At 39.9% G+C, this 24038-nt stretch overlaps 1 protein-coding gene and 1 non-coding gene across 2 annotated transcripts in view; one reads left to right on the plus strand and one right to left on the minus strand.

The window, feature by feature from the left end:
* Window positions 1-24038, plus strand: part of DPY19L1 (dpy-19 like C-mannosyltransferase 1) — a 95996-nt gene that overhangs the window by 21097 nt on the left and 50861 nt on the right. Inside the window, exon 7 of the mRNA XM_049782173.1 lies at window positions 14191-14248. Within this exon, the coding sequence (XP_049638130.1) occupies window positions 14191-14248 (58 nt within the window). The remainder of the gene's footprint in view (window positions 1-14190; window positions 14249-24038) is intronic.
* Window positions 2867-2973, minus strand: LOC126021552 (U6 spliceosomal RNA). The gene has a single exon (XR_007500058.1). It is a non-coding gene; the product is annotated as a U6 spliceosomal RNA (small nuclear RNA).

Here is a 24038-nt window from a genome sequence, read left to right on the forward strand (position 1 = left end):
ATTCATTTTGTAGTCATTCTTGTCTGTTTCAAGAATAACTTTATTACGGTTGTGAAATTCGAATTTTATTATTTTTATTAATTTTTATTTTAAATTATGAGAACAAAGATGCGAAGAAAGAGGACAAGGTAAAGTTACTGTCTTCAGCCTCAGTAATTTTTTTATTGTAAGAATTTATTCAAGAGACAAAATTGATTAACATAATGAGGTAAACTAACATAACATAATACAGTGACATAACATAACATATAATATAATTGATATAATAATAATACATGTAAGTCAAAGAAAGTTTCTGATTAAAAACACATTTTTTTTTTCATAATGGCTTACATATCTTTCACAGTAGTATTTTAGGTACATATTAACATTGAGTCAGGGGAATACCCATCACCAACTATGTCCTCCCCCCATTCCAGTTCCCCCGGGCTGCTAGAGTAGGTGGACCCCTCTTTGTCTGGCTTACTATTAGTGATCACATATCTGTTTCCCTTGTTTCCCCTTCTATTTAAGAGGCAGAGTTAGAAAAATCGAGGTATGTGGTTTTGTTTGAAGGCAAGAAAAGCAATAGAATGGGGTACAAAATAAGAGGAAAACAAAAAAAAAAGTCAAAAGTCAAATACGCTGAAAATGGGCTGAGTCCCTCTAGAGGCTTCCAACCTCAGTTTGAGAGAGGATGTGAAAAAGGTAATTGAAATACTACAACAATACAGAAAAAATTACCGAATTAAATAACTGGTGAGCACTACAGCAATAAAGATAGGCACCACACAATAGTCTCGGTTCTGAAATCAAATCATGCTCGAGTGCAAAAAGAAAGAGAAAGACAAAATAAAATAAAATAATATTGGAGACATCAACCGTAATCTCCACACCAAAATAAAGACGTCAAAAAAAATTAATCAATCGATAAATAAACATGTGGAAAAATGATTGTTTTGTGCTTTTTTTTTTTTTCTCCTTTCCTTTATTCCCTTGCATAGGCACAGTAACCATTAGGGATATTGTAGAGGGAATTCCCTTGATCTAGGAGATATAGGGTTTCTCCACCCCTGAAGTATACTGTTATGGGATTAACTCTAGACTCCTTGCATGATCATTTACTCTCCCCTTGCTGCTTTCGTGGTGTGTGGAAGACTTCTGCTTTGTCTTGGATGGTAAAATCAGACCTCTGTATCTAGAGATCTTGGTGGCTGTGCAGCTCAGGGAATGGAGTTTATGAAGTCTTTCTTTGTGGTTCTAGTAGTTACGTTTCTTCAGTGTCATTTTAATCCATCTTCTGTAGTTGGTGTTCTTGGTCATTATGTTGCTCCTAGACTGGAGCCTGGGATAAAGTCTTTCGTTATGTTTCCGGATGACCGTTCAGTTGCGGTTGTCTCAGTCAAACTTCTGGAATTGGAGCTCTTGTTTGTTGAACAGATCCTATACCAAAAGCTCAGCCTCAGTAATTTTTATCTCTCTGCATGGGAGATTTACATCCATTTGTTCCATTAAGAAGAGGTAGTTACTGAGTGTATACCCTGTGATATTGCATGTTTGGGTTCTGAGAGCATAAAGGTGGTATTGAGGGTGGTAGGAGAAAATAGTATGTAAATGGAGGCAAGACAAAGGTGATTTGTGTGGAGAGATTAATTAATCTCAGATTTGGAGGATCAGAGATTTTTGAATAGGTGGAAGAGAAGAAAATTCCAGGAAATGGTAAAAGCTGTCTGAAAGCAGGACATTTCTTGTTTGCTGTGAGTTGGTAGGTTATTTTGAAGGTCTGGAAATGTAATACACAAACACACACATATATACACATATATATGTACATATACAATATATGTAAATGCATATATATTTATGTTTAGATAGATATAGTTGATATAAAGTAATGATAATAGTGTTCCTAGACCACAAAAAATAGCCTCCCAAATTATACCAATTAGTAATATTTTTTCTTTTAAGGGAAAATGGGGACCTGTCTAGCAGGGCCATCTAGCAGTGCTGCGAAGCTACATTTTGTCAGGGATGGAGCCCTGTCTTCCTGTGCCAGGAGTACTCATCAACCCATTGAGCCAGTTCCCTGATCCCAGTATGCTCTGCTTTTGGTTAGTCAGGGTTTGACAGTTCAGGGGCTGGAGACCTGGCAGGGGACGAGCAGCTGAGCTCATGCTATTACAGGAGATTGTTTCCGTCCACTGTAGCCAGAGAAGTGACTGCCTCCTGAATCCTGAATTGTCTCTCAACTTCGTGGCATGATGGCCTAGCAGGGAATATTAAAATAAGTTTAGTGGGTTAAGCAAAAATTTTTTTTTTTCAAGAAAAAGCAAAGTGTGCCATACATAGTGATGGGTGTTAGAGAAACTTTTACTGTGTTAATGTGTATGTTATGGGTCCTGTATAAAGCCTATTTCTTACTATAATTTCAGTGTAAGGTGTGATTATTATAGCAGGAGGGAGTGTCTTTATCTTAGAGCATTTAGGTCTTTCCAGATTGCTGTCTGGTGTTCCCAGCTTCAGGCATTTGGGGTGGCCTCCACTCCTCCCCTTTCCAGCCTTGGGCCCCAGCAGATGTTGAGTGGGATGGCTGCTCCTCCCCTCCCCACTGGAGCTTACTCAAGTCTAGTGCTCAGCTGCATTTCTCTAGCTCTCCCTACTTACTCCTGTGTTGCTTTTCCTGACCCTGAATGATCCCTTTAGCCCAGTCCAAAGACATCATTAAGTTAAGGGTCTTCTAGCATCCTACGTTGTGGACTCCTTTTTGCTATATAAAACCTTGTCAACCCAGCTCATCCAGCAGGTTTGTGGACAGATGCTCCCCTGGTGATCCTAGTTAATATTAAGTTGAATAAAGTTTCTGTCACTTTCTTTTCTTTTTTGTTTTTAAAATATGGAACACTTCACGAATTTGCGTGTCATCCTTGCACAGGGGCCATGCTAATCTTCTCTGTATCGTTCCAACTTTAGTATATGTGCGGCCGAAGTGAGCAAGTCACTTTCTTTTCTATCAGGTTTTTTTGTTTTGTTTTGTTTTGTTTTCGTCTACACCCATTTGATGCTCAGGGGTTACTCATGGCTAAGTGCTCAGCAATTGCCCCTGGCTTGGGGGGGCCATATGGGACACTGGGGGATCAAACCATGGTCCTTCCTTGGCTAGCACTTGCAAGACAGACACTTAACCTCTAGTGCCACCTCACCGGCCCCTTCTATCAGGTTTTTAAAGTTACATTTAAAAATATTCTTGACATTTATTTTTAGAGGCCTTAAATTACTAAGGTACTTCATAATGTTTTCATTCCAGTAAGTTTAATCACAACTGATTTAATAAAAGTGAGATAGAGTGTCAGGCACGTGAACTTTCATGTAGGATGAGAATAAAAGGGGATTATATACAAAATGGTGCTGAGAAGCTGTACATAAATAATGTTATAGTGGTCCATGAGCTGAGATTCTTTTAGTAGATTGGAAATTCACAGAATATAGCATCTGTTAATTAAAAGGTATATATATATATTTTTTTTTTGTTTTGTTTTTGTTTTCTTTTGTTTTTTTTGGGGGGGGGCACACCTGTTTGACGCTCAGGGGTTACTCCTGGCTATGTGCTCAGAAATCACCCCTGGCTTGGGGGAACCATATGGGATGCCGGGGGATCAAACTGTGGTTCGTCCTACGCTAGCGCTTGCAAGGCAGACACCTTACCTCTAGCACCACCTTCCCAGCCCCAAAAGGTATATATTTTTTAAAAATAATCTTAACAAAAGTTTACTGAATCCAGACAAACTGAACAGAAAGGAGATAGGATAGAAAACTGAAAATAGCTAAATGGTGAAAAGGGGCCCTTACTTTCAATAAAGTCAAATGCAGCTGATTCTGGTAAATGCAGCTGTTTCAAGTACCTCATTTTATGGAATTCTTCGTATTTCTTTAATTTGCTTGATTATCTTTCAACAGTTGATTATAAATTTGTAGTTATGGTTACTTCATAAGATGCCTGGATCTATCTCAGCCACATGCTAACGATTTTTTTCCCTTCCCTTCCCCCTCTCTTCCTTCCCCCTTTCCCTCCCCCCTCCCTCCTTCCCTCCCCCTTTCCCCTCCCTCCTTCCCTCCCCCTTTCCCCTCCCTCCCTCCCTCCCCCTCCCCCTTCCTCCGTCCCCCGTCTTTCCTCCCTCCCCCCTCCTCCCTCCCTCCCTCCCTCCCTCCCTCCCTCCCTCCCTCCCTCCCTCCCTCCCTCCCTTCCTTCCTTTCTTCCTTCCTTCCTTCCGCGATGCTCAGGGTTTACTCCTGGCTATGCGCTCAAAAATCGCTCCTGGCTTGGGGGACCATATGGGATGCCGGGGATGAACCAAGGTCCATCATGGGTCAGCTGCGTGCAAGCCAAATGCCCAACTGCTGTGCCATCACTCAGGCCAATTTTTTAAATATAAAATCTTTATTTAAGCACTATGAGTTCAAGCATGATTGTAGTTGGGTTTTAGTCATAAACAGAACACTCCCCTTCACCAGTACAATATTCCCACCACCAATGTCCTCCCCCCCCCCCCCCCCACCTGTATTAGAGACAGGCATTCTACTTCTCTCACTCATTAACATTGTCATGATAGTTGTTAGTGTAGTTATTTCCCTAACTGCACTCACCACTCTTCGTGAGCCGGTCCTGCCAGCCCTCATCTCTATTATCTCTGGGCATTATTACAATAATGTCTTTAATTTTTCTTAAAACTCATAGATGAGTTAGACTATTCTGTGTCTATCTCTCTTCCTGACTTATTTCACTCAGCATAATAGATTCCTGCACATCTCTGTATAGGAAAATTTCATGACTTCATCTCTCCTGATGGCTGCATAATATTTCATTGTATATATGTACCAGTTTCTTTTTTTTTTGTTTTGTTTTGGGGCCACACCCATTTGATGCTCAAGGATTACTCCTGGCTATGTGCTCAGAAATTGCCCCTGGCTTGGGGGGGACCATATGGGACGCTGGGGGATTGAACCATGGTTGGTCCTACACTAGTGCTTGCAAGGCAGACACCTTACCTCTAGTGCCACCTTCCCGGCCCCTGTACCAGTTTCTATATCCATTCATCTGTTGAAGGCCATCTTGGTTGATTCCAGAGTTTGGCTATTGTAAATAGCGCTGCAATGAATATAGGTGTGAAGAAAGGATTTTTGAGTTGTATTTTTGTGTTTCTAGGGTATATCCCTAGGAGTGGTATAGCTGGGTCATATGGGAGCTCAATTTCCTTTTTTTTGTGGAGTCTCCATATTGTTTTTCATAAAGACTGGACTAGACGGCATTCCTACCAGCAGTGAATGAGAGTTCCTTTCTCTCCACATCCCTGCCAGCACTGCTTGTTCTTGCTCTTTGTGATGTGTGCCAGTCTCTGTGGTGTAAGATGGCACCTCATGGTTGTTTTGATTTGCATCTCCCTGCTGATTAGTGATGAGGAGAATTTTTTCACGTGTCTTTTGGTCATTTGTATTTCTTCTTTGAGGAAATGTCTGTTCATTTCTTCTCCCCATTCTTTGATGTGGTTAGAATTTTTTTTCTTGTTAAGTTCTGTGAGTACTTTGTATATTTGGATATATCTGATGGGTATTGGGTGAACAGTTTCTCCCATTCTTTGGGTGTCTTTTGTATCCTTGGCACTATTTCCTTTGAGGTGCAGAAGCTTCTCAGCTTAATATATTCCAATCTTTTTTTTTTTAATCTCTGCTTCTGCTTGTTTAGAGAGTGCTATTTCCTCCTAAGTGCAGTTTCTTTTTTCTGTTTTTGGTTTGCATCTGTACCAGGGATGTGGGGATTGAACCTGAGTTGGCTTTGTGCAAGACAAGTGTCCTGCCCACTGTACTATTTCTCTCTCCTTCTAAAATCTTTTACTCTCAGGTGACCCATCTTTCCCGGTTCCCTCTCCTCTTTGCTCTTCCTACTCCTGCTCTTGACAGCTTTCTGTTATTTCTCTCCCCTCATGTCTCTCCCCTTCTTTTTACTGTGCCCTTCTCTCCTCTGAGCCCTTCTCTCAGTCCTTTACCCCTTAATCCCTTCCTTCACCTCATCTCCTATTTTTTCCATTTCTCCTTTTGTCCTTCTTCTCTCCCCTCGAACCCTCTCACTTCTCTCCCCTCATTTCTTTTCTCTGCCTTGCCTCTTTTCTCCCATTGTCTATTCTCTCCTCATTCTAGAAAATTTTATTAACATTAGTTTTCCAAATTTAGTGAGTTTTTAATTTCATTTTATCATGATTTTATTTCCCATATATTTTTATTCTCTGACTTTTCTTAAAAAAAAATAGTACAGGGTCTGGAGTGATCGTATATAGTAAGTAGGGTGCTTGTCTTGTACAAAGCCAACTTGTGTCCTATCTCTGAATCCATCAGGAATAAGCCCTGTGCACAGCAGTTGCACCCAAAACCCAAAACAAATAAAAATTATAACTATACTTTGTTTTATAGATTTAGTATCTTTCTCTTCAAGGATATTAGCAGTTTACCCTCCCTGAATAATCTTGGCATTAAAATCGATTTTATTACTTTATATTTCTTAGGTCTCCCATTCAAATTGAGCTGTCTCAGTGTCATGTTGTCATGATTAGGAGCTGTAGGAGGCTCTGTTATTGTGGGTAACACAGTAGCCTGGGGTTTTTATGTTGTTTGAATGAATGCTATAGGGGTAGCTGAGTGACTACCAGTTCTTACATCTGTCTTAAGATAGAAAACAAAACAAAACAGGGCGGAAATGTTGTCTTAGGTTTGTAGCAGTCTTATATTAAGTTAATCAAGAGAATGAAAATGCCTCAGTTTTTAGGGCTCACTCCTCAGTGATTGGTGGCCTGACAACTCTCTTAGTGTCAGGCTTGCCAGGGCCCTGGAGGAGTTAGGTGAGAAGTATGAAACTGTGATTGGTTAGACAGGTGGTAGAAGACTTAGGCCAGTTAGACCTTTGTCTGGTATATGAGAAAGAAAATACTGGGTTTCTGGAAGAATGCCTGCCTTCAGAAAATATTTTTGAATGAAATAAGTTATTTTAACAAAATCTTAACTCATGGTTGTCATCAGAAAGGCATAATGGTAATGGTTTTAGCTGTCACATAAGCATTGTTGTCATCTACCAAGCTTAGGACATTTTTTCCAGCGGACTCATCTGCAATTGTAATTTTGAACAAGACTTAATTGTTTACAGTACAATGGACATGGAACACTTACTGCATGCCTGGCTCTCATTATAGCTGGCTATAGTCATAAACTCACTTACTCCCTATGAGATATAGGATGTTAAATAAATCAGATTTAGAAGGGGGCTTTGAATAGGAATGCTCCCAATCACTGCATTCTGATGTTTTAGGAGTCCATTTGAAGTATTCTGTCCCATGAAGTGCATTTATCTAGCTAACTGTTTCTACATTAATACCCTATGCAAGTGGACACAGCTCTTTGTTCCATGTCCAGAAAGAACAGTATTTTTTTTTATTTTGATTGGTTTGTATGGGTTCATACTCAACAGTGCACAGGGTTAACCCTTGGATCTTCACTCAGGCCCACAAATGATATTTTTATGTCATAGAGTCTCATCTAAAATTCCAAGGGAAAAAAAACATTACTTGGAAGAATCTGGATGCCACACTCTTCTATAATTGTTTTCCTGTTTTGCTCTGTTTTTAGTATGTGCACTTGTGATTTCATAAGTATGCTAATAATTTCTTCATCAGTGACATTTTTAAGACATTTTATTGTAATGGAAGGCAGCAAAGTAAGTGTATTTTTTTTCCATGAAGGTTTGATTGTTGTTTATTGCACAAGTTACCCATAGTCATCATTCTCTATGGAACTGGCTTTTTAAAAATCAGTTGTCTGGGGGCCGGAGTGATAGCACAGTGGTGTTTGCCTTGCAAGCAGCTGACCCAGGACCTAAGGTGGTTGGTTGGAATCCCGGAGTCCCATGTGGTCCCCTGTGCCTGCCAGGAGCTATTTCTGAGCAGACAGCCAGGAGTGACCCCTGAGCACTGCTGGGTGTGGGCCAAAAACCAAATAAATAAATAAATAAATAAATAAATAAATAAATAAATAAATAAATAAATAAGCAGTTGTTTGGGATGGATCAGTGGTTAGTGTTATTTCACTCTGATATTGGGAGTGGCTAGAAAGAGTGGAGTTCAGGTTCTGAAATAGTCCTCAGGAGGCTCTAGACTCCACTAACAGTTCTTGGCCAAATGAGCTGCTGTTCAAAGCTGGCATACAAGGCTGCTATGCTGCTGCAACCCTGTGGTGCTTAGGATACTCAGGTCATACAGTGGTTCAGGGAGCTTCTGAGCCACCCTGCTGTGCTTTTCAGTCTCCTGGTCCCCTGCTCAGGGACCATGCAGTTGCAAGACTATTTTTTGGTCTTTGGGACACACCCAATGATACTCAGGTGTTACTCCTGGTTCTACACTCAGAAATTACTCCTGGTAGTGCTCAGTCAGATGCATGCTAGGCATGTACCCTAACCACTGTTTCTTTCTCCTTTTTGGACCCTCCCTCAGCCTAGTCTTTGTCAAGTTTTTCTTCCAGAGTTTTTCAAGCAAAAGTTAATACATCACACTGTGTTGTTTGGTTCATTAGAACATCTGTTTGAATGTGATTTGAAAAAAATTTATGACTTTATTTACCTCATAGATATTATCTGCCCAGTATCAGTAGCATCCAAATATGTTTATTGAATTACATTTGTTGATACTTTTACTTATAATATCTTTGAAATGTATTGTCTGGCTCTCAGATGACTTCATTCCCCTCACCCCTTGGGGCACTGAAGTAGCTTTGGAGGAGACTACATGCTCTCTTCCACTATCTCCTATTCATGTCCCTAATTTCTTCCTTGAATATTTACCTCTTTCTGCTTCCACTCAGTTTTTGACCTTTATGAGAAAAACTTCTTATCTTTCTGATCTAGCCTTTTCCAAAGTGGGTGATGCCCACAGAGTGTCCAGGATAATCTGGGGCACTGCAATTGTTTAGTTTTAGTTGATTTTCAGAGGGGTTGATGAGTGCATTTTCCCTGCAAAAGGAAAGGGAGGTCAAATCTGGGCTTTGCTGATCTTTGCTCTAATTATTCTAGTCATTAAAGTGCCTTTTTCCTGAAGGATGAACTTGCCAGTGATCGAGTAAGGATCCTTCACCTCCTGATTGTCAATCTTTCTGTGCTACCTTTTTGGCTTGTTGAAATTTTAGTGTTTTATTTGATCCTGGAGGATTTTGTGTTAGCTGCTTTATTTTTAGATGTGTTTCTGAGGACCCAGAGCCAGGCTGCATGCCAGAGCTCTCTCATTTACTCAGCATCCCCCTTTCCACCTTGAAGTGAGTGTTTCTCCTACTCTAGCCGTGTTCCCTCCTTTCTTCTCCTGAGAAGTTCTGAGTTATAGACTGTGGCATAATTCACATACCCATTTTCTACATACTCATTCTTCTTATGTACCCCTCCCCTGTCTTGAGGAAATGTAAATTTTTTTCCTCTTACATCAATTTTGCTTCCATGGTGTCATTTGGTATTTTATTTCTCTTTACTAAAAACATTAAAGGTTTTCTTTTTATCCAGACTGGAATTTTAGCTAAAAAAATGTATCTTCAGTAGGCTTTGTACACTTTACTCCAAGTGACAGCAAGATGTTTTGTGTGAATATCTGTAACTTATCTCTCAGTTCTGAGTCTCTTTTCAAAGATATATATATATATATACACTCAAGACATTTCTTTATGATCTCTCTCTCACTATATATATATATATATGATATATCTATTAATATATATTTAAGAGAAGAGAATAAATGGGTGTATTATTGGTCAAAACCTCAAAAACCTTGCTTTCCATTTCTGGTGATCTCTGTGCCCTTCCACTAGTGAGGAAATCTAGGCAGTCACCACATCTGGTCTCCTAGTAGTCAGAGGAAATGACAGGTTTTCTCCAGAGTTCCTGTTGTCTCTGCTAAAGCTTCTCTTTGCATCCCTAAATTTCCTTTCTATATAGTACACTAGTTTTTGTTTTTGTTTTATTCCTGGACAGTCAGATTCTCCTTGGAGCACTTGACCTGCCCTGTGTCTGCCTCCCACATCTGCAAACTATAGGAGGAAGCTGTGGTGTGAATCAGTCTGGGACTTTGGGGCAGAAAGCTGCAGTGCAGATCAGTCTGGGGGCCTGGGCCAGGGGAATATGGAGTGAGCCTGTGGGACTTGGAGAGGACCATGGAAGGTCCAGCATAAAATACAGGGATCACTCTTGCAGACACATCAAATAGTGGGTGCAGATCCTTCTACCCTGGATGAGGGCATGGAGGGGCAGCAGTGTTGGCTCTGCATGGACCAAGGTCCAAGATCATGAGGTGAGCTGGGGAAGTATAGAGGAGTACCTGGGAACATACTTTGCATGCAGACCAGAGATGCTTCTCTTCCTTTAACAGAGCTTCCCTGCCTTATTTGGCTTCCAATCTCGAAAAGAAAGATTAGAAGGTCACTGAGGACTTTTGAAAGCTTCTTTTAGTGAGCACACACCCCAGTCACACTCCTTGGGCTACTGCTATTTCATGTGGCTGGAATAGTATTGAGAAACACTATTACTGGGTACTCTAGGTCAGTACTCTAGGCCCAGTGCCTGACCATCTTCATTGCCAGTTCCTCAGATGCATTTCAGTCTCTGCCCTGGGTGTGACCCACAATCTAGTCATAGTGAAGAAATACTTGCTTGGATGCTGAGAAATGAAGAGCGCAGCTTGAGTCTCCTGCAGCCTGTGGAGGGTATGCCTGCAGCATCTTCTCAGCACTTCTGCATCTCAGTCTTCGTGCCTTCACTTTCTAGCTGGCTCCCTCGTGCTCTGGTGAGACCTGGAGTTAAGAAGGAGCATACTTAGCTGGGCTGTCTTTATCTTACTTCCAGGACCTAAAGTCTCACATCTCACACTTAGACCAACTTCTGCATATTCTTTTCTTTAAGAATTTATATAAGACTGACTCAGGAGTTATTTAATATTGTCTTAAAAAGGTTCTTTCAATGCTGATCTTGGCTTTTTCAGCTTTTTTCGGTAAGTAGTGGTAAAAAGATTTCTAGGACTAGTGATGCTTCTCAAACTGTCAGATTAGTGGTAGTCTAGATCCCTTACATTACAGACATGGGAAAAAACAGAATTAGAAAACATCGGAACTGAATGTATTATGTATTTTTAAGATTCTTCACATCTTTACTCTCTTCTAAGGAAACTGAATCTCAGAAATATATGAATGAGTATCTGTGGAAAATATTTAGAAAACTCCAGACATTTCAAAGCTAGTACATGAGGAACTTCCATATTTTCTGACAGTTTGTAAGATTGCAGAAGCAACATTTTTTTAATTAGTAGGATATGTTGAAATATCAACTGGTAAACTGGTAAAAATAATTAAGTATTGTGAAGATTGTGTCTTTCCTGAGCACCACAGTGAAGTAGTCTAGGTGATGTTTCCTGGTTGGGAGCTCAGGATAATTGCTCAGACATCTTGGATTTCTTCTAGCACAGTTCACATTATAGTGATTGCAGCTCAATGTATTTTTTATAGAATATCACAAGGAATTATTAGTCTTTTAGGAATAGTCTGTTCTCCCTCCTGCCTGGGAAAGCTGTTCCCCTTCAGTTCACACTCTTGATTCTAGCCCACTCTGGACCTTACCTGCCAGTATGTGAAAGTGGGGGTGAGTTGGGGGGGAGGGCACTGAATTACATCTGCCCCTGGGAAGAGCTTGGCTCAGAGGGGCCAGGCAGATAGAGTGTTTGTGCATAAGGGGCATAGGCTTTGGCATACATAGGCCCAAGACTGGGTTAGGAAATTGGATTGTGCTCCTCCGTCCTTAACCTGCCTTGATCACTTGTCGCTTCTTTTTTTTTCTTAATAATTTTTATTGTGATCAGCGTGAATTACAAGTCTTTCACAGTAATATTTAAAGTACATAGTGACATTGAATAAAGAGTATTTCTACCACCAGTGTTGTCCTCCCTCCAACCCTGTTCACAGCATCCCCTTCTTATGCCCCCCAGGCTGTTAGTATATTTGGTCGCCTCTGTGTATAATAGCTTGTTGAAGATAGGGTATCGATTCTGTTGTCGTTGACTTTGGGATTGGTGTTTAAGTCTGATCATTTTTTATTTCTACTCAATGTTCATATGACTGTTTGATTCTGGTACCATCCATTTTTCCCCCTCATTTTATGAGGTAGAACAAGATGATTCAAATTATGTAGTTCTGTTTGAAAAGAAAAAAAAAGTAAAAGAAGAAGATGAAAAAACCAAAAACCAAAATATAGGAAACAAAACCAACAGACAAAAAACCATGAGGAGTCTGTCTGGGAGTTATAAATATCCATTTAAAATGAAGAAAGGGAAAAAAAGAAAATCATAACAAAAACCCCCCCAAAAAACACAAAACACAAAAATCAACAACAACAACCAAATTGATAAAGCACCAAAAGAAGCAAAAATCAAACAAAAGACCAAAACCAGCAACTACAAAAAGGCAACACAGCAACAAATACAACCACCAAATAATAACCACGAGACCAAAAGACGGAGGAAAAAAAAGAAAAGAAAAGGGGAGGAGGGCTGGTGTGGCAAGGTTTGTTGTTGTTTTTGTTTTGTTTTTTGCATAGGCATAGTAAATATTGAAGAAATTAGAAAGGGAAGTCCGTTGACCTAAAAGATACAGAGTTTCTTCACCCTTGAAGCATACTGTCATGGGAATAAGATTTTGACAACTGCAACAGAGCAGATCTTCTGAAAACACAAGGAAGGATTCTCTCTATCCTAGGCTCATACTAGGATCTGTGGAAAAAACAAGACCACTAATTACAGAAGACTGATTACAACAGTGATAGAACAGAACTGCTTACTAGAACCATAAAGAAAGACACACTATCCTAGGTTTCATCCATTGACTTGTGAAAATACCAATAGCTGTAGTTAGAGTCCTGATACTGTCAGCCACAACTGAGTGGATAATTTCTTGGCACCAAAAAAATTTCTTGGGGTGTGAAAAGGAGCATGTATGGAGACTAGTTATTCCCTTGTTCTTTCTTTACTCTCATTCATAACAAAACAAATACAAATGAAGATTATGACATTTCAGTTTGGCTCCTTTATTCCAAGGCATTTCTAAAATGAATTTAATGTTGTATTCCAAAAGTCTGCCTTCAGTTTTTGGATTTCTGAGATTTGAATCAGAATCAGAGTAATATATTTATAGAGTTATCTGCTGCAGTGAAAGAACGTCTCTAGGTCATGTTGAAATGCCGAGCTAGAACACTGAACTAGTTGGTTTCGTTTTGGTCCCAACATGATTATATCTGGAGGCTAGATGGGGGCAGGTTCCACAATCAGAAAGCAGCTATGCTGGCACCAGGTAGCCTATGTTTGGTGACTGACACACGGCAGTATCTTGATGCTGTCCAGTGTCAGGCCACCGTGACAAATGTCAATTGCAGTGATCTTCATGATAGACTAATTTTACATTGCAAAGGATTATAATAGTCTAGTCACATCGATATATGCATTTATGTGGAAAATAAATATTTATGAGGACAGACATATCCAAATATTATTGATTGACTATGATGTGTCCCAAGAAAAATAGCTGGAAAAATGCTGAAGGCAGGTATATAAATGGCCACAAGAAAGACAAAAAGGAAGCAAAAATGATGACCAGGTTGCTCATGTGAAACCCAGCAATAAATAGGACTGTGATGAATTTAAAATTTTCCTTCCTGTTGTGTTTTTTTCTGTACTTTGGAAGTAGAAGATTATTTTTTTATTTTTTTATTTTTGTTGTGGTTTTTGGGTCACACCCAGCAGTGCTCAGGGGTTATTCCTGGCTCCAGGCTCAGAAATTGCTCCTGGCAGGCACGGGGACCATATGGGATGCCGGTATTCGAACTGATGACCTCCTGCATGAAAGGCAAACGCCTTACCTCCATGCTATCTCTCCGGCCCCAGAAGATTATTTTTAAAACTTAGTTTATTTTGACCAATAGTACTTTAAAGAGATTTTGTAAATTATAAGTGGGTTTTTATCTGTTTTTCTTTTTTTAATAGGCCTAGTAGAATTCTAGTATTGCTGAAGCTTTGTTACTGGCAGGCTTTAAAGGCAGTTGTGAATTTGTAGGTATTATCCAGTTGTGTGGCTAACTGCAGCCAATTTTCCTGTTTTGTTTTTCAGCGGCAGCCGCCTGGGAGGGCTGGTGACTGTGCTCTGCTTCTTTTTCAATCATGGAGAGGTAGGTGGTCCACCTGTCCTATACTCACTATGGGACTAACACCTGGAAAAAACACATTTATTTCCTCTCTAAATAGTCAATCAAACATTCTTAAAAGAATGTAGACTTTATGTATAGAAATACAGGGTTATTTCAACATTTTAAATCTACAGTAGCATCTACCTGTTTCTCTTCCTTTGTTTCCAGTTTAAAACATTAGCATTTTTTAATTTAATGATAATTCATTCTACTATCCATGTACTCTCTCAGTGCTTTGAAGAAGTATCTCTGTAACACTTCTGTTTTTAGTTCAAATATTTTGATTGAATGATGTATTCGTTTGTAAGAGTGAATAAATGAATTATATCCAGCAACCCTGGGTGAGGACAGGGCCACACTTGGGACCTCTTAGCACATTGGTGTGGACTTTACGTGCGTGTTTGGGCCTGTGAGGTTAGGGAACTGCTTGGTCAGGAATTTCCAGCCATTCAGATCACCAGTGTCATGTGCCACATTTGGCACCAGACTCAGCACCTCACACATGCCAGACATATGGTGCTCTGCATTGAGCTGTCTCCCTGTATTTCTTTTTCTGCCTCCTCTATTCTCTCTCTCTCTCTCTCTCTCTCTCTCTCTCTCTCTCTCTCTCTCTCTCTCTCTCTCTCTCCTTCTTTCTCTCTCTCTCCCTCTCTCTCTCTCTCTTTCTTCTCCCCCTCTCCCCCCCCCTTTGTCTCTCTGTCTCTCCCCCAGGGCCTCACATACTGAACCATGTTCTTGTATTCTTTTTATGATTTAAAACTCCATGGGCTGGAGAAAGAGTACAGAACTTACAGTGCTTGCTTTGCATGAAACGATTTGATTCCTGGTTTGATCTCAAACAACACCTGGTCCTCCATTCACCACTGAGAACCATAACCCAGTGTGGCTTGAACCCACCCTCCCAAGAGTGTACTGTAAAACTTCTAAATGTTCCCAATTTAACTCTACTAGAATCGAACTCTACTAGAATCCCATTTAACTCTGCTAGTAGGCAGTGACTATCCATTTGCTTCTGCTTTATTATTATTATTATTATTATTATTATGTTTCTGCTTTATTCCATTTATGGTGCACTCAGTATACTTTTCTATATCTATTGTGGAATATTTTATTATGTCTAAAGACTTTCTTTCTCATTTAAGGAATACTGTAAGATGTAGACTAGATCTGGCTTAGTCAGGTTCATATCGTGACTCAGCCATTCTATGAGTCTGTCTTTAACATGGGCCCATTGAAACTGCCTGTCTCTTTTATCTCTGTGAAGGAGCTTCATAAGTAAACCTTGAGTGGGATTATTGCACAAATGAAAAGAATTAGTAAATGTAAAGTGCTCAGAACAGTTATTTTTTTATTTTTTTAGAACAGTTTTTTTTTTAATTATGAGAACATAGATGCAAAGAAAAAGGACAAGGTAAAGTTACAGTGGAAGGACAATCACCCATAAACAGAATTCTCAGAAGTCCCCTTGCTGTTATCTTAACATTGAACTTTCAGCCAAAGAACATTAAGAAAAATAAAACAGAACCCATGTACAATTACTTTGTCCCTCACGTCCCCAGATTGTAATACATAATATATCTTAGCAGCACACAAAGCAATCTAAAGCCATAAAACTTATGTAACTCCTTAAACATTGAAGGCAAAGTACTTTTTTACATTTCCATGCACATGCATATTAGTTTAAGTTAACCTCAAAAGTTTAAGTGGGTTGTTTTCCTTAAGAATTAGAGTCAAGGGGCTGGAGAGATAGCATGGAGGTAAGGCGTTTGCCTTTCATGGAGAAGGTCATCGGTTCGAATCCCGGCGTCCCATATGGTCCCCCGTGCCTGCCAGGAGCAATTTCTGAGCATGAAGCCAGGAGTAAACCCTGAGCACTGCCAGGTGTGACCCAAAAACCACACACACACACACACACAAAAAAAAGATTTAGAGTCAAGGGGCCGGAGAGATAGCATGGAGGTAAGGCGTTTGCCTTTCATGCAGGAGGTCATCGGTTCGAGTCCTGGCGTCCCATATGGTCCCCCGTGCCTGCCAGGAGCAATTTCTGAGCCTGGAGCCAGGAATAATCCCTGAGCACTGCCGGGTGTGACCCAAAAACCACACACACACAAAAAAATGAATTAGAGTCAAAGGAGCACAGTAAAAACGGTGTTAGAGTGGCAATTATTGTTTGCATAGGCTCACCAAAATATGAGGGACATGGAAAGGAAAAGCCTTGGCCTAAATACAAGGAGACCCTACCCCTGAAGTTTCTTGGCATTAAGACCTACTCAAGGCTCCAGGCAAACTAGTTAGTCCAATCCAAGTCATTGTCTATAAGAACAGTGTTTTTTGGTACATGGTAGCTACTATATAATTGAACTTGGTCTTAATGTTACAATTAGTTTAATCTTCTAATAGAAATTTAACCTACCAGTGAATTTCTTGTACAGAATTAATCATAGTTGTGAATGCATTTCTTTTTTTTTGTTTTGTTTTGTTTTTTGTTTTTGGGTCACACCCGGCAGTGCTCAGGGGTTACTCCTGGCTGTCTCAGAAATAGCTCCTGGCAGGCACGGGGGACCATGTCTGACACCGGGATTCGAACCAACCACCTTTGGTCCTGGATTGGCTGCTTGCAAGGCAAACGCTGCTGTGCTATCTCTCTGGGCCCGTGAATGCATTTCTAATAATACTTTTCTGTGCATTTACTTTCATGGAAAGTGATTTGTTTTGTTTTGGGACTACACCCTGTGATGCTCAGGGGTTGTTATTCCTTGTACTGCTCTCAGAATTTTTTTTTGTTTGTTTGTTTTTTTGTTTTTTGGGCCACATCCGATGATACTCAGAGGTTACTCCTGGCTATGCACTCAGCTTTGGGGACCATATAGGATGCCGGGAGATCGAACCACAGTCTGTCCTAGGCTAGCGCGGTCAAGGCAGAAGCCTTACCTCTTGTGCTGTCGCTTCAGCCCTGCTCTCAGAATTTACTCCTGGCAGACTTGGGGAATCATTTGGATGCTGGGGATCAAACCTGGGTTGGCTGTATACAAGGCAAATCCCCCCCCCCCCCCCCCCGCTGTGCTATTGCTCTAGCCCCCTCATGGAAAAAAATCAAGGACACTACCTGATCCCTTACTGTGGCAAACCATTTCCCAAACTCAAAGCATACTGTCATAGGAAAAACTACAGGCTCTGTACACGCTCATTATCAAACTTTATGGTCTTTTTATGGTGCCAGGAAACATTAGCTCAGTTGTAGATGACAAAAATCAGTCCTCTGTAGCTAGAGATCTTGGTATTTGCATAGATCATAGAACGACGTTTAGGATAGAGTCTTGTCTTTATGGTTCTAGAAGTTCTGCTCCATCACGATTGTTGTAATCAGTCTTCTGTAATTAGTGATCTTGGTTTTTGCACAGATCCTAGAATGAATAGAATCTTTCCTTATGGTTCTAGAAGTTCTTTTGAGTCACGATTGTCAAAGTCAGACCTCTGGAATTAGAGATCTTGGTTTTTGTACAAATCCTAGGTCGCAGCCTAGACTAGGGTCTTACTTATTGGTCCCAGGAAGAGTTCTGCTCAGTTGAGGTTATCAAAGTCAGTTTTCTGTAATTAGTGATCTTGGTTTTTGCACAGATAAAAGGATGGAGTGTCTTCTGATTTCATGCTACTGTTAGGAGAACAGTAAGGCAACTGTAAGGCAACCTGCTATTAGATCAAGTTGTTGCTGTTTTTCCTCATCATCAAATGTCGTATCAACCTGGTGCAAGTTGGTGTCAGTGTAGTATTAGGAACTCCTCAGGGCGACTTTGATTCCTGGTGCTGTTGCAGGGAACTATGTCAGTTCTACAGTTATGATCTGGGGTTTGGGATTGGACGGTCTCTGTCTAATCACATGGATTCTAAGTTGAGTTCCTTTCACAAGTGTTCAGGGTGGAAGATGACCCTATATTATAAAATTTATGGGTTCTTATCCCTAGTAGATAAGAGCTTGTTACTACACATAAGATTTCCCCTTCTTTAATATGCCTATGCAAAAGGGAATGGTGTCATATTGCTGGTGCTTTTGGGTGTAAGAATGATAGGCTTGGGTCTGGAGCAGTGTGCAGTGGTAGGGTGTTTGCCTTGCACGCAGGTGACCTAGGACGGACCACAGTTTGATCCCCAGCGTCCCAGGGGGACGTCCCCGAGTGCCACCAGGTGTGGTCCAAACACCCCCCCTCCCCAAATAAAGGAATGATAGGCTTAGGTCCGGAGTGATAGCACAGAGGTGGTGAGTTTGCCTTGTACGCAGCTGACTCATACAAGAATATTTAAAACAAAACAAAAAAAATCTACAATGTTTTAAGTTTTGGAGTGGGTCAAAAAGACATATATGAAAAGGTCTGTGTATGTTTTTTCCATGATGTGTGCATGTTTCTATTTTTTATTACAGTTATGTCGATTATATAGTTTAAGTTCTCACCCAGTTTTAATCTTTTCTGCACCCTATAGTCTTATATGGTTATGTAAGTAATAACAGTATGACAGTAGTCATAAAAAAGGACTGGAAAGCTGAGTTTCTCTCAGATTGTTCCACATTTCATGATAATCAGCAAATTCCCTCTAAACCAGCATACTCTAAAATCATCCCAACCGTCACATGTAACTCCTCACTATGGAGTTGGCATCTAATTTTTATTTATGATTGATCCTACAGATATTAACACTAGTCAGAATCTGAGGACATGGGCCAGAGTGGTGGTTCAAGTGGTAGGGCATTTGCCTTGCTTTCTTTTTTTTCATGCTAACCTAGGACAAACCGCGGTTTGATCTTCCAGTGTCCCATATGGTCCCCGAAGCAGGAGAAATTTCTGAGCACATAGCCAGGAATAACCCCTGAGCATCACTGTCACTGGGTGTGGCCCCAAAAAGCAATAAATAAATAAATAAAATAAATAAATAAACCTGAGGACAAATAAGTCTTTGTGTATTATAATTTATGATTCTATTTATGAAGATAAATCAGTTTGGTTATGCTGGATTTCTATCTGAGTTTCTTAAATTTCAGGATAATGCCTTAGTCTGGAAAGATATTACAGGGTACTTCCTTACACACAGCCAATTTTTATTTAGTCTTTGCCATTGTGTGTGTGTGTATATATATATATATATATATATATATATATATATATATATAGTCCCTGTAGCACTACTGGCAATAATTTCTGAGCAATACAAAGAGTAATCCATGAGCGCCCAGCCCTGTGATCTATACTGCCCTAAAGATAATGCCATTAAAAGGTACTGGCATTCTGAGTGGAAGTCTTAATGTAATAATTATTAAAATTTCAGTGATATCTTTTAAAGATTTGGGATAGACTGCTAAGATTTTTATTGAACTCTAAAACTCTCCAAGTAGCAAAAGCAATCTAAGGAATAAGAAAATATAGAGAGATGGAAAGTCCCTAATATGAATTATACTACAAGCTTAAATAAACAAAACTGTGTGTACTGGTATAAAAATAGACTCCCAGACCACTGGATCAGAATTGAGAGTCTGGACTTAAACTTCAGATTTATGGACTGTTGATTATGACAAAGGAACTAAGTACAAGAAGTAGAACAAAGAAAAACTCAACAGTTGGTACTGGAAAAACTACATATTCATGTGTGAAAAGTGAAATTAGAACTATATCTCACACCATTCATAAAATGAGCTAAAAGTGGATTAAAGACCTTGAGATTAGACCAGAATTTATAAGCACATTATAGACAAATAGACAGAGCTCTCTAGGGAATGGAATCAGAGTTATCTTTAAGAAGCAGAGCACAAAATCAAAGACCAAAAATAAGAATGGGAATACATTAAATTAAAATGCTCCTACACAGCTAAAGAAACTCATGCAAAAGGAGAAAAATATCTCAGTGAATGGGAGAAAATATTTGCACCGATATATCAGATTAAAGGCTAATATCCGAAACCTATAAAGAGTTGCCAACAAAAATATCCAACAACCATCGAAAAATAGAAAGAGAAGGTGAACACTTTATAGGTATATGAAACATGATTGTGGTTACTCTTGATTAGGGAAAAAACACTGCTGTGAATGGCATCTATCCAAAATTCTGAAAACAACTAGTGTTGGTGGGATTGTGGTGAGAAAGGAGTCCTCCTCCACTGTTGGTAGGAATGTTGTCTAGTTCAGCCTCTGTGAAAAGCAGTATGGAGATCTATTATAAACCATTTCTTGGCGGCTACTCCCATAACATAGAAACATTCATTCAAAAGGATATATGTTTCTCCATATTCATTGCCACACTAAACAGAAGCAAAGCAAATACCCAACAGTGGATCAAAAGATCAAGAAATTGGGCCCGGAGAGATAGCACAGCGGTGTTTGCCTTGCAAGCAGCTGATCCAGGACCAAAGGTGGTTGGTTCGAATCCCGGTGTCCCATATGGTCCCCCGTGCCTGCCAGGAGCTATTTCTGAGCAGACAGCCAGGAGTAACCCCTGAGCACCGCCGGGTGTGGCCCACCCCCCCCCCCCAAAAAAAAATCAAGAAATTGTGGCATGTGTGTAGTTCATTCATAATGTGGTGTATTATGCAGTTCTAAGAAAGGACAAAAATCATGCATTTTGCCATGACGTGGTTAGAACTGGACACTATCATGCTTTGTGAAGTCAGTGAGAAAGGGGTAGGGTTAGATACAGAATGACCTATCATTCTGTTCAGTGGGTTAAGCTAGGGCAGTGGTTCTCAAATAGTGGGGTGCACCCCCTGGGGGCGGTGCAAGGCTCTGTAAAGGGAGACTCGTTTGACCTCGGCAAACACTGTCATAACAACTAAGCCCCGTGTTTATATCTCTGTATGTCTCTGGAGCTGAGAGTTGCTGTGTCCTGCTTCAAACCCTGCTTGAAAAAGCTATGCATTGCAAAACGTGCTCATTGTAGCCATTAATTCAGACATCACCTCTGATTAAAAAATCAGCTCAAATTATTTTATATATTTTTGTTTTGCAGGTTAAAGTTTTTTTTTTAATAAAGATACTATCTACAATCGCATGTGGGGGGTGCAAAAATGTTTTCTTCTTCCTAGGGGGGCATGACAGAAAATAATTGAGAAGCACTGGGCTAGGGTGATAACAATAGATAGACTGTTTACCTTCTTTTTTTTTGGTTTTTGGGTCACACCCAGCAGCGCTCAGGGGTTACTCCTGGCTGGCCCCGGCAGACGTGGGGGACAATATGGGATGCCGGGATTCAAACCACCGTCCTTTTGCATGCAAGGCAAACGCCTTACCTCCATGCTATCTCTCTGGCCCCCAGGTTTTTTACTTTCTACCAAGCTGACCAGGGTTGATTCCCTGGGATCCCCATCTGTTCCCCTGAGCAGAGTCTGGAGAATTCTGAGCACCACTAGGTGTGGACTCAAAAAAGAACAACAAAAAGGAGGACACAACTGAGTGTGTTGGGGGAGAGGGGGTTGAAGAGGGAAGCTAAAAAGAAGTGGCCTTGGGACCTTCAGAAAGGGAGGTGTGTACTTTGGTAATGTGGGGGTAATTCTGGGGCTCACTAGTGTGGATGGTTTCCCAGAAGTTGACAGCTGCATCATGCAGCTTGCTTCCAACCACCTGTAGTTCACATTATTTGCCATGTTTGTGCCTGCTCTGGAATGGATGGGTCAGCAGCAAGGAGTGGTACACAGTAAACCAGACAGAGTCATGGGAAAAAGTGCATTTTCATTAGGGGTTGTTGAGCAGCCTCTTGGATCTTACCACGCTTCTAGCTCTCTGCTCCTTTCCTTGTCATTTTCATTAGCCAGAGTTTAACTTAAATCACCTGAGGGTCAGGGTTGACATAATTAAAGGTACTTCTGCTAATTAACTCAGAAAAGGTGAAAAAAGGAAAAAGTGATTTTATAGGTGTAGGATAACATAGTGAGAAGTAGGGTGTTGAAATTATGTAGAAATGAAGCCATCATTATTATAATTCACAGTATTTCAATCAATAAAGGTTTTCTAGAGAATTTTAAAAGGAAAGAACAATAAATAGTCCAGGTAGGGTGCTTGAATGCTTGTATGTTGTCCAGCTAAAATGATAAAGGGAAGTTATTTGCTGAGATTTAAGATATGATTAAGGTAAATATGTCTACTTGTTTTCAAATTTGGGGACTTATGTGTAAGAGTATGTCTATACCAGATCTTTCAAAACACAGTGGAGACATTGTAAGTATTTTCATGTATCTTTGAATATACTCCTACTATTTTTGAGAGGAAGAATTTTTGGGATTTTATAATTGGTTTTTCTTATTCTAACTGTATAGACAATATTATTGAATTCTAGAGAACTGACTATTGAGAAATGAATTTTTGAGCAATGACAAGTTGAATTTGAATAATGAAATAAATATGTGTGTATAAAGTCTATATGGAGAAAATAATTAAGTTGTGCATTATACAGTGTATTCTATTGATTTTGCATAAGAGATTGATAGCTTCATAAATCTTGACTGTATATCTACTATAGTCATGCTGAATTCTAATATAATAAACTAAGATTTTTAGAAATGTATTATAGTGACAATAAAAGACCTTTCAATCATTTTAGGATTCTCTACTATAAATAGATACCTATATACATTTCACAAATGATTCTGAGTGTTGGTAGAAAAAATAGCTAAATCATTCTTTTTTGAGGGAGGGGGGGTCACACTTAGTGGTGCTTTTGGGGTTACTCCTGGTTCTGCACTCAAAATCACTCCTGGCAGGCTCAGGGACCATTTGGGGTGCCTGGGATCAAACCTGGGTATATCGCTTGTAAGGCAGATGCCCTACCCAATCTCTGTGCTATCACTCCAACCCGGCTCAGTTGTTCTTAGCTGTAATAGAACTTTAACATAATCTCACATAGAGCTAAAATAAAAGAAAGGTTCACTGCACTATGGTCTTTATTGACAGTAAGTAGTACTGGGGCCAGAGTGAAAGCACAGCGGTAGGGCATGGACTGACCCAGGTTTGATTCCTGGCATCCTATATGGCTCCCCGAGCCTGCCAGGAGTGATTTCTGAGAACAGAGCCAGGAGTAATCCCTGAGTGCTGATGGGTTTGTCCCAAAACAAAATAAACAACAACAACAAAAAAAAACATAGGTGGTATTTAAAGTAGCATTGCTTGATTGGAATGCTTTCTTCTAGTAAAACTAGCTTAATAGTAATAATAGTAGAGTATTTACATTTAATCTGATTTATTCATTAATTCAGTCTGTTCACTAATTCACTAACTAATTCAGTTTATTCACTAGTGGAATAATCCAGTTTATTCACCATATATGCAGAATAAATGATTAAGAACTAAAATTGGGACAACACTTTAATTATATCTGAAGTTAACTTTCTAGTAAGCTAGTACTTCGCATTTTAAGGTTTTTCTCTTTATTTGCCACCACTCTAAATATTTTGTAGTCTAGGGTAGCTAAGGTAAAGAAGTAAAAATAAAAATGTTTTTCTCTTTTATAGCAGCATTGTGAATAAAATTGTTCACGGTGATGACTGCAAAGAATCTTCTTAAGCATTGGTTTTGGCATTTGGGGCTTAAAATCACATGAAAGAAGCCAGCTAGAGTAAGATTTGCACAGTCTGTGACATGTGGCACAAATGAAACATGTTTGCTCTGATAGCCCATTTCCTCACCGGTATTCCCCCACTTTCTCTTTAGTCTCCAGGTGGAGTTTGGGGTAGATCTTGGGGCATTGTTCATGCTTCGTGGAGTCTCATGCCATGAGCATGTCTCCCTCTAAGTTGTATCCT

This window comes from Suncus etruscus, chromosome 10 (assembly GCF_024139225.1).
Source record: "Suncus etruscus isolate mSunEtr1 chromosome 10, mSunEtr1.pri.cur, whole genome shotgun sequence".
Classification (NCBI taxonomy): Eukaryota; Metazoa; Chordata; class Mammalia; order Eulipotyphla; family Soricidae; genus Suncus; species Suncus etruscus.